The sequence below is a fragment of the Fragaria vesca genome, linkage group LG4, assembly GCF_000184155.1.
Source record: "Fragaria vesca subsp. vesca linkage group LG4, FraVesHawaii_1.0, whole genome shotgun sequence".
Taxonomy (NCBI): Eukaryota; Viridiplantae; Streptophyta; class Magnoliopsida; order Rosales; family Rosaceae; genus Fragaria; species Fragaria vesca.
In genome coordinates, this window is record NC_020494.1 from 8,307,673 (window position 1) to 8,318,578 (window position 10,906).

Below are 10,906 nucleotides of genomic sequence, written 5' to 3' on the forward strand. Positions count from 1 at the left end.
CGGTATCGTGGTCGACGGGTGCCTGTGTAGCCAGGAGACAGAGTGCCAAAACTGATGCAGGCGAATCTGTAATTTCTTGTAATATACGTTAGATGGAAAAACATGATTCTTTTTATTTCAGCCCACAAATTGACTGTAGGAAATTACTGAGCTTTATCTTCTACAAAAAAGAAGTTAAAAAGAAAAAAGAGGGATGAGCTTTATCTGTAGCTGTCTGTGTTAGTCTGATTCTTTTGTTCTTATTGCTGAATGCGAACTTTTGCTTCTTTTGAATGGTCACTGTTTAGTTCGTCATGTGTTTAGGGTATTCAATAATTCTTGCTGACGTGGTTGTTAGTTCTGAATACCGCTTGATTGAAAGAGGCTATGATAATTGTATTGGGGACCCTGGTAATATTTCGAGTCAACAACCACAATGCCTACATTAAAGCAGCTTGTGGGTTGTGTTTGCTTGCTAGAGAAGTGCAAGGAAGCAAAGCAAAACTAACTTGTATATGCTTGGAAGAGAAGTGTAAGGAATCAACAAAAAGCTAAACCAGTATCAATGTCGGATTCTGGAATAGAATGAAGTACCTGGCATGTGAGCCAAGTTATTAAAGATGGCACATATCAAGGTCCGTGATGAAAATGAAAATGAAAATCTAAAGTATGCGAATCATTTATTTTATTGTTCTAGGCATAATTACTTGTTTAGGATTACTTAAGGGTTAACATGTATTTCATTTAAAAGTATCTGAACAAACGAGATGGCAGTTTATCCTAGTGAGATTGCAGGATTTCAATCTCTATTTTGGACAACTTCCTCAGAGTTGTATATATCGACGTGGTTAAATCTTAAAAGTGAATCAGATAATTAACTCAGTTCCATTTGATAACAACCAAAAAAAGCAACTTGTAAATATTAGTAAAAAGAACAGCTACTTGCGTCAAAAACAAGTTAAAAGCAATGTGGCTTAGAGCCATTCTTCAACACTACTGACCAAAAAATTGGCACACTTATATACAGCACATCCAGAAATCTTGAGTTCTCAGTTGGAAATTAGAGATGCGTCTTTCTTTCTGCATGTTGCTTCTCCTTGATTGCATACAGAACATTCAGACCTAATGCATCACTTCGAGTTCTGAGTCCAAAGTCATAGAAGAGTCTTGCATTTCATTTTTATTCTTTAGCCTGGCACTTGATCTCCTCGGTACAGATATCTTGCCGGTCAGGTTTCTTCCAGAATACATTCCTTTTTTAGATTTCTGGCTGCCTTTTGAATGTATGTTTGCACTCTTGTTTCTGTCACCGTCAATGTGAACCTTCTTAGCCATGGTTAGCGTTTCATTGCATCCAGATTCCACCTTTTCAACTGGATCACTATCTTCCATGTTTGAGTTGATTTGTGGAGTGGTATCCCCAAAAACATTGTCCCCCAATGTTCTCAGTATATCATCCAAAATGGTCTTCAAATGTTCAGAATCTCCAACACAAGACATTATAAAATCACGTGTCGCTGTCGCTGGGACATCAGATATAGAAAATGGTAACTGATTACTTTCACTATGTTCTAAAGACATGTACTTCTGAGATGAATTTCTGGCTGATGCACTTTTGCCAGTAGAACCTTGACCCAACAAAGCAGCTGCATGCTCCTCCCAGTCAAATGGAAATCCAAGCAGATAGCGATCATAAATCTGTCAGAATAGCTGGCACAATCTTAACTTCGTTTGGAAGTAGCCTTACAGCCATGAACTTTTTTTCTTCTTTTTTTTTTATAAATAACTTAAAATTAATAGATGCATGAATTTGATCAAAACTGAATCAATAGCACCTCATTCATACTGAGTGATGAGTTTTCTTTTCATGCAATTAAAACATACTGATCCTAATTCTGCGCGTGTGCGCAAACAGACACACCCACAGAATATACATATGTTTCAAACAAGTCGATATTCAGTGAAATGGATTAAGACAGCATCGATATCACCTCATTCATACAGAATGAATATTCTTTCATGTTACCATAGAGTAGGCATTGCAGTTAAAACACTGATCCTAAGTCAATAATGTATCTACTCTTGATATAGCATTCAACATCCTTTACATTTAGGGTTCTGGGTTACCTGTCCTGAGTAAAGAAGTGAGAGGAGCATAAGCAAGGTATGACATACCTCCGGCGGAAAACCATTTTGACTAGTGCGGGAGATATTTAATAATCCACAGAGTGTAACAATAATGCCATCTATTGTCTCAAGAGTTGTGGCAGTATGTCTCTTTGAAATTGCTGCCGAGCTAAAAGTTCTTATTGCAGGTCTCCTGTCAAACAACAATAGGAAAGGTTATGAACATGAAGAATTCTTTTTTTGAGAGCAATAACGAGAATGTTATTCAAAATAGAACAGAATTGAACTACAAAGCACTGGGATTCCCAGGAATATCCAAAACATCCCTACTCCCTTCCCTTCTACTACCAACACGAGTTAAGGGTCTGTCACTATTCAGGACAGTCAGGCCCATCCCTTAACCACGAAACACGCATATCTATCCGGCTACATACTTAGCTACCGCATGCGCCGCGCCATTGCACACTCTTGATACATACTCAAGAACACAACCACTAGACGCAGCCAAGAGAAGTCTCACTCTCTCTACTAGAACACCCTCCCCTTGGTTTTAAACAAGAAGAGAATCTGGATTCATAACATGCTAGTGCTTTTGCATGTTTTCAGGGGACAAGAGATTACTGGGAGGCCTAGCAGCACCAACAAACTCTCTTGTTCCTCTCCTTCCATTTTAAGATTTCAGCAGCAGCACCAAAGCAAAAGATATTAATAAAAAGGTAATGGGAATAATTACAGTGATCTAGCGAAGCCTTCAACAGCCAAGGCGTTGTTTCCTTGAGCCTTGACGAGCCACCAATCATCCAACAAAACCTTGAAATCAAAAACAGACGGATGAACTTAGATTCTGAAAGAAAAGAAGAAACAAAGAAAGAAAGAGATTACCGATTTGAGGGAGGCAGAGACGGTTCTGGGGGCAGAAAATGGGGGCGGCGGCGTTGAAGTCATGGCACTGATTCACTAGTGGGCAAAAGAGGAAGAGGGTGTGAAGATTATTCAACACAGCGAAGAAGAAAGAATTAGATAACTTCTTTTCTTGGAGCAAAGTAGTAGAGTTGATGGGATATCGACCGTATCTTTAATGTTTCCTGGGTCATAGACACTGATCCGTGTTTGGTCACTACAGTCACTATAGTCAATAGGCTGAAATGAAAGATACGGTACCAATTTGACATCAAAATTAAAGTTAGAGTAACAAATTAATAATTACATACATCAAAGTTCTTCGATTACCAATTCAATGAAGAAAAACAAAAAAAACAAAAAGAACAAATATCTCTAGCACACATGCATGCATTCACCCTCGATCGATCAATCAACTCTTTTCTTTCTTGGAGTGGCATTTTCGCTGTCGTCATCATCATCGTGGTCGTAATGGAGAGTACAGAGAACAATAGGAGCCAAGAAATGATGAAGAAGTTGATCCTTCCTGATAGCCTTGGCAATGTCACATTTCTGCAGTGTTCGCTTCTTGCTTGCTTCTGTCTGAAGCCACGCCCGAAGAGTAAGCTCCATTATGAACAGCTCACATGCTTTCGAGAACAAGATCGGAGTCTCTGAACTGATCATCTGCAATTGCTTCCCCATGCACGCACATCATCAGTATCCATCTTATATACAAATAACAAACATCCAACATACATATATGTTATGATGTGATGGTCATAATTTGATTACCTTGACCACATCATTTGATTTCATAATCCTTTCACCCGAGCAAGAGGTAGTTGATGGTAACTCCTTGACACTGTTTTTACATTCACAATCAACTAATCGATCAGGTTCCAGAAAAGTAAATAAATAATATATAAACATTTGGTTCATTGCCTCCTCTAGTACTCGATCCATCTTTCGCTGTTCTTCTCTTATTTGCAAAGCCAAAGGGAATCAAAATCCTACTAACAAATATTAAAACCAGATTGAACAAGTTCAACCTAACAACAATTATCGATCTATTTGCAGCTTTTTCAACCAAATGGTAGAAATTATGAATGAAATCAATAAAAAATCTCCATACATATGTGATCTCTACACTACTATAAAGCGAACAACGCCGTTAAATTCATCAAACTATGTTCTGACAATATTACCCTTAATAAGACAACTTAAACAAGTAAAAACAAATGTCATTATAATAAACTACAAAATAAAATAAAACATGAAGATGTCAAAACTAATCACTTAAGTTTCTTTATAGGTGGATCGTGATCCCATGCAATTGCACAGGGAAAAGACTCGATAGAATTTGGTCTAATTACATTGTAAAAGGGAAGATTTGTTGTTCATTTTTGGTTGTTAATTTAACAACAAAAAAAAATTGTTGGAAGAAATTAAACCTGGGGTATTGTGAATCTCGAGCAATTGCTTATACCAAAACAGCTGCACATTATTCTTCTCCAGTTGGACAAGATTGGTGCATCTAGCCGCTTCAGCCTCCTATTTGGATCAACAATAACCAATATAATTCAAAAAGAAATGAAAAATAAAAGAAAAATGTATACATCAATCTTGCATGGGATAGCTGATTCAATGTGGCTCTTGGGAAAGTAACACAGAACAAAGAAAATAGCTAGAGAAGGGAAAGTGAAAGCTATGAAGTAATCAATCAATAGAAGCTAATTCACCTCTTGGGTGGAGTCGGGTAGCAGAGAGGAAGACGTAGGCATGAAGTTGTGAAATACTTGTGGAGTAGGAGGAGGAGGATGAGAATTGTTTGAGGGATTCATATCAAGACCTAACTAGGCAGTTCCCAACACCCGAACCCCTTATTTCTCATGTGAGGGAGAGTCTTTTTAAGCTGTCAACTTTGTTATAGAGATAAAGTTAACATTAATGTAACATTAACCTTTTTTTACTTTTATTTGCTTTCCTTTTGTCTGTAAGTACGAGAGAATCTATTAGCAATAACTTTAAGGTCAGCAGAAATAAGTGATATATATTACATGTAATTATTTGGACAACCTCTGCTGATGGAGATAATCTCTTGTTGCAGCCTCTTTCAACTCCGACACCACCACTGTTTCGGTTGCTGAAACTCTAGCTCTACGCAATAGCCTCATGTATGCTAAGGAGCGAGGTTTCTCCAAGATAGAAGTTGAAGTCGAGGTCGACTCTAAGTTGGTGATTGACGCCGTGAATAGTCTCGACCCCTCTATGGAAGTTACTCAAACTAATTCATGATATCAAAGTCTTGAGTAATTCTTTTGAGTTTGTATGCTTTTAACATGTGTTTAGGGAAGCAAATTTTGTGGCTAATACTTTAGCCAATCTTAGACATATATAGGCTGAGTAACCTACGTTGCTGGGAGGAGTGTGTTCCCCTGGAAGCGTCTTCTGTTCTTGCTTGTGACATTGTAAACCCTCTGTGCATTAGAGGCATCTCCATCTAATATATTCTTTTCTTTTAATAAAAAAAAAAAACCTCTGCTAATGGAGACGCTCTTCCAGTCACAGGGAAGAGGAGGAAAAGGAGTAGTGATCAGTCGATCTCCCCGAAACGACCCTGGCTCAGTTTGGCGATAGGCAGACATGCATAAGACTGATAAGAGTATTGCTGCAACGATGGGATTGTTATCTTGCTACGTAGACTTATTTTTTAAGTTTTTTTTTTTTTTTTTTTTTTTAAAGGAATATAAGGAAAGCAAACTACATAACTATAAGCGAAAACCTCGCACACAACCTAATGATATGATCAAAGTAGACTGTAGCTTGTTGGCTATTGTTTCTAATGATATGAACTTTGCCTATAAAAAAAAAAAAGTTATCATCTCATAATTTGTACCTGGTATTGAATAAGAGAATCCAATGTTATGAGTTTTATCAAGCACGTTCTAGATAAACTCTTATAAATTCTTATATCTTTTTTGTGTCTGTTGTAAATATTAATTTTTATTTGGTTATCCACTTTATTAGTTAAGGACTTACATATAATATCTCAGTAGCTTGAATGCTTATTATGTAAATCATACAACATATAACGGAGCGTCTAATAAAATACTTTTTCATTTTCCGCTCATTTCTACTTATACATTTCTTACTCTCAACAAAGTAAGTATCGTCACGCTCTATGATGATCCAAGAGTTCTTATGGTTCAACTTTGTTGCTTCTAACCATTACTCAAGATCTATGAGTCTTATATTTCAATTCACATTCACTTTACACATTCAACACCTAAGTGGGGAACATGGAACACTTGTTTTTGTCACCGGAGTGGACACGTTTCATCACTAAAAAACATGTCTCCTAAAAGCTTAAATGACGACAGGCGTCGTCGTGTAGGTGGATAACATGCATTTCTTCGCTTTAAATTTGAGAAAACGAAACTTGGTCGTCAACTAACCCATTTCTTAGGCGACGAAATAGTTTGTACAAAACCTTTCTTCACCTAATTTCTCAAGAACGAATCATATTCGTTGTCTTGTTGGTCTCTAATTTAAACGATGAAACACAAATTTTTCGTCGCTTAATAAGTACTTACGTCAGTTCGAAGCGACGAATCTTAGTCAACCAGCTTTGTTACTTAGGCCATGTTTTCTAGTACAGTTATAGAGTTAGAGTAATAAGATCTATATACGAAATCTAAAATGTAAAATTAAGATTTCAGTATCCATATGAAAATCCAAATTAAGATAATTCCATGTTTGTAATTAATTTGAGATGTGAGATAAATATGACTCTAGACTCTAGTAGTCTAGTACTGAATGGTGGGTCGAATCGGTCGTCGTCAGTGTCATCGATCTTTGAAAGAAATTGAAAAGCAAAAAAAGGGGAAGGGAGGGGGGCCGGGGTTGATTTAGAATGGGTGACTCGTAACGACGTACTTGTGTGTATTAAAATTCCTAAAACACAATTAGTAGTTTTAGGTGAAAATTCTTCTATGCATCAAGGTGTAAGTGAATCGAGCAATTAATATGTAGTATTTTGATCTGGTCATCTACGTCGCACTACATACATATATACTAACACCATTAACAAAATTAAGACAAAAAAATAGTTTCAAGTGTTTCCAACTAAAGAGGTGAGAACACTAGATTGAAGAAGATGTATTCTTATTATAAGCGTTTAATTTCATCCGATCAAAAATGAAATTGATTTAGAATAATCTTCATTCGATTTTCTCATACGGCGATTTGAGCACTTACACATTCTTGGTGCGTAGAATCTACTCCCGTTATGCCATATATATTTTCTTTCGAATTAATTAAATTAGCTAGGTTCAACAGCATTGACCAACATAACTACTCCGGATTGTGTACAATATGCAACATAACTCCTCATTTCTGAAGCCTAGCTATATATATATAAATTGCATCGTGTTCTTCCAACTCCCACACTAAGTATTCGAGTGCGGTTATTGGGACCTTTAAATTTGCTCAGTATACCTCTCATTCTCTCTACACCTCTATTACTTTTAAATACAAGCATTTGCTCATTCGACCTCCTTTCAAATTTCTAAAATAGCCTTTTTTTATGTAATTCACATATATATTAATATATTATTCATTATACCTCTTACTCACTCACTATATCTCCAATTCTTTTTTTTTCTTTTTCTTTTTGTATGCGAACATCCATTCCCGACTTCCATTCTTTAATTTTTTCTTCTTCTTTTTTTAACGCAAACCTCCATTCCTGACCTTGATTTTCTTTATTTTTTTTAATTTTTTTATATTTTGCATAAAATGTCACTATACATTCATTTTTTGATCAAATTGTAAGAAACAATTTTCAATAACATCAATTTTCGAGAAAAGTTAATTCGAATCATAAAGAATACTACTCTCTTAAAAATTTTAAAAAAACAATGATTGTGTCTCAAATTTTATTTATCGATCATCAAAATAATGTTCTTACATAAACTATTCTATATTTTTGTTACTTTTGTATTTCTATTTTTCGTATACTATTTTTTTTTGTAAGTTTATATTTTTTGTTTTATACCTCATGATGATAAATTATTTTAATAATTGATAGATCATAATTTTTGTAAAAATATTTTTTCACTTTGTATATGCATGTGACATATATATGATAATATAAATATATAAATGTTTTAATAAGTATGTGGTAAAACTAGAAAACAAAAATCAATAAGGAAAGTAATAAAATGCAATTAATCCATTATTATTGAATTAGAAATTTAGAGAGAATAACCGTAATATTACTTTTTGTTTAAGTAGTGTCCTTAATAGTCATTGTATAAGAAAATATGTCATTTAATAATTCATAATAGAGTGAGGTCAAATGAGCAAATTTAGAGGTCTTAATAGCCGCACTCCAAGTATTAAGTACAAGTCTATCTAGCTGCTAGCTACGATCTAACATCCCAATAGAGCCATGGCAATGAAAATGGAAGCACTATATATATTCGTTGCTACTTGTGTCACTACTGATCACTGCTTTGCTAGGCCAGTCAATTAGGCTAGCCAATGCGCAGTTTCCTCCTTCCATTCCACCAGGAACTGCGCCGGATCATGTGTTGGTCATCTCTTACCGGCGTCAATGGATGTGTTATGGGAATCTTTCAGTCTGTTTCCAGCTTGCAATTCGGCAAAATCAGTGCCGACTGTTGCAAGGCCTTCGTTGCTGTCGAGGACAGCGCTGTTTGCCCAAAATGTTTCCTCACACAGTCACACTCCTTTCTTCCCTCTTATGCTCAAGAACAAATGTGCTCTCCAAGGAGGTCTTGCATGCTCCCCCAGCAAGAATCTAGGATAAACAAGGTGTGATCGAGTTGTACGTATCATCACCACTATCACGATCGATGAATAAGGAAAGATGAAATATATTCGATGAAGATATATTAATTTTTGTTCTAGTTCTAGCAATATATAATATGGTTTGAGACAGCTAGCTAGGTTATAAATTTAATTATTAATAATAAAGACAAATGTAATACTATCCAGAAAAACAGAAATAAATTAAAAGAAGGTTGGAGGATAAATGCAGTATTTACCAAAGGCAATGAATGGTAAATGAGGGTCATATAGCAGATCGAGCAGTGCTTGTCAAGAATCCATGATCCATTTTTGCAAATTAAGACTGGAAAATAGGCAAATTATCTTTATTGATTATAGAATGATTGACAACTGAGATTCCTCCAAAAACATAGTTTGCTTGATGTGTGACAAAGAAGTCGACGTAACAAATCAAAAACACTATACGAGCAACACGATATATAAACAGTTGATGATTAATTACCTACTGGTAATTGTTACATCCAAAAGTGGTTGAATAATACTTGTTAAATAATACCAATCAACTGGATCATGAAACTGTCTGCAGCGCCTTGGATGATCATCGATCATCTATGTTGGTGGTCGTTGAGGGAGTGGCGGAAGTGGCAGCGGTGACCGTAGGGACAGGTGCCGCCGGTGAGGACCATCCTGCAGATCTGAGTCTTGTAACGCGGGTGCCGCATCACCGGACGCAGCTCTCTAACGCCGTGAGCAAACTGACAGTTGTCTCCATAAGGGCACGCGCCGCTCTCCTGCCACTTGTTGCAGAGCTCCGTCTTCACCATCCCCTGGTTGTACCATGCCTTCGCTTTCTTCACTTGCATTGCGCCACTAGCCCCCTCTTGATCCGCCACCTGAAACTCCTTGCTATTAGGGTATACATAGCTTACTTGATCTAGACGTACATCTAGACGCATGGAGATCAAGTTGATATATATAAGCAATATATAACTCACGTACCCTTGCAAGACCCTCATGCAGCGGTGGTTGGTTATTGTAACCGGAGGAGGAGGAGAGAACCGAAATGCTTTTCGGGAGTGAGAATCGGTCGGCGTTGAACCGCTTTTGCTCCATGATGACGCTGGTGGGGCTAATATCGGAGGCCTCGTCGCCATCACGAGGGCTAAATACGCCGAATCCGAGTGGCTTCAACTCATCGGCCATGAAAGGGTGGTTCACATAACTCGACGCATTGAACAAGTTCTTGAGAAGCTTGACAAGACCAGTGTTTGCAGATCGAAGCACAGCGTTCTCGCGGCGAAGGGAGTCTGCCTCGTTGTTAAGCTTCCGGAGGTGATCACGAAGCTCCTCGCACTCGAGAACGAGCTGAGCTTGGCCGAGGCGGTGCATGGTGTTGCAGTCCTCATGGCGGTGGTCTCCGTCTTCATCGGAGAGCGTGGAGGGCGTTAGAGAAAGGGAGTTAGGGAGTGTGAACTTTGGCGGGAAAATGGAGCAGCTATACATGGAGCTGGCGAAATCTGATGAAGTGGAGTTTGAGGAAGGGGTGCTAGTACTGTTGGTCTCCATATATGGCTTTGTTTTGCTTTGCTTTTTAGCTTGCTTGCTTACTTGTTTTGCTTTGACAAGTGTTGCACCATCAAAACAGTTAGAAGGCATAACAGAATATATACGACAAGGTCGGGTTGGTTGGTTGGTTGGTGCAGATCGAGCGAGGTTAAAGAAGAAATGGTGGTTCAGGGGTTGTTGCTCTTGCAAGAAGAGATAGAGAATGTTCGGGTTTGGCGTGGTGTCTAAGTATTTTTGTGTGTGTGTGTAAGGTGGAAGCAGATGAAATGAAAATTACAAACTAATGGACTTTGATTAAGACATAGCTAGATAGGTTCGTTGCCATAAGTTTTACGTTTCAAGTAACCTAGTTTCATAATAATTGCATCTTCCTCGTTTGCTTCTTTATCACAACTTTAACCAACTCTATGGCCCCTCTATTTTGGTAATTGCCAACATCTGAAGCCCGTTTCAGATATTATTTTGTTTTTTAAAATCTGAAAAAGAAAGAAGCAATCGAGTTTCAGATACATTCAACTTAGTTTCAGAAGCTCTCAAA

At 37.3% G+C, this 10,906-nt stretch overlaps 3 protein-coding genes across 3 annotated transcripts in view; 1 reads left to right on the forward strand and 2 right to left on the reverse strand.

Annotated features, from left to right (window-relative positions):
* Positions 1-421, forward strand: part of LOC101297631 (vesicle transport protein GOT1A-like) — a 3,162-nt gene extending 2,741 nt beyond the window's left edge. Inside the window, exon 8 of the mRNA XM_004296684.1 lies at positions 1-421. This exon is cut by the window's left edge and continues 10 nt beyond it. Coding sequence (XP_004296732.1) covers positions 1-30 — 30 coding nt within the window. The 3' untranslated portion in view covers positions 31-421.
* Positions 422-848: 427 nt separating this feature from the next.
* Positions 849-3,051, reverse strand: LOC101310602. The gene is made up of 4 exons (XM_004298003.1): positions 2,989-3,051; positions 2,840-2,916; positions 2,155-2,299; positions 849-1,677 (listed from the first exon to the last, which is right to left on the reverse strand). Exons 1-4 carry the CDS (start codon positions 3,049-3,051, stop codon positions 1,102-1,104), a joined length of 861 nt encoding a protein of 286 aa, XP_004298051.1. The 3' UTR covers positions 849-1,101.
* Positions 3,052-9,154: 6,103 nt separating this feature from the next.
* On the reverse strand, positions 9,155-10,431 carry LOC101297924 (zinc finger CCCH domain-containing protein 14-like). Its single transcript, XM_004296685.1, has 2 exons — positions 9,802-10,431; positions 9,155-9,695 (listed from the first exon to the last, which is right to left on the reverse strand). The coding sequence occupies exons 1-2, from the start codon at positions 10,366-10,368 to the stop codon at positions 9,408-9,410; spliced, it is 855 nt and encodes a 284-aa protein (XP_004296733.1). The 5' UTR covers positions 10,369-10,431; the 3' UTR covers positions 9,155-9,407.
* Positions 10,432-10,906: the final 475 nt, after the last annotated feature.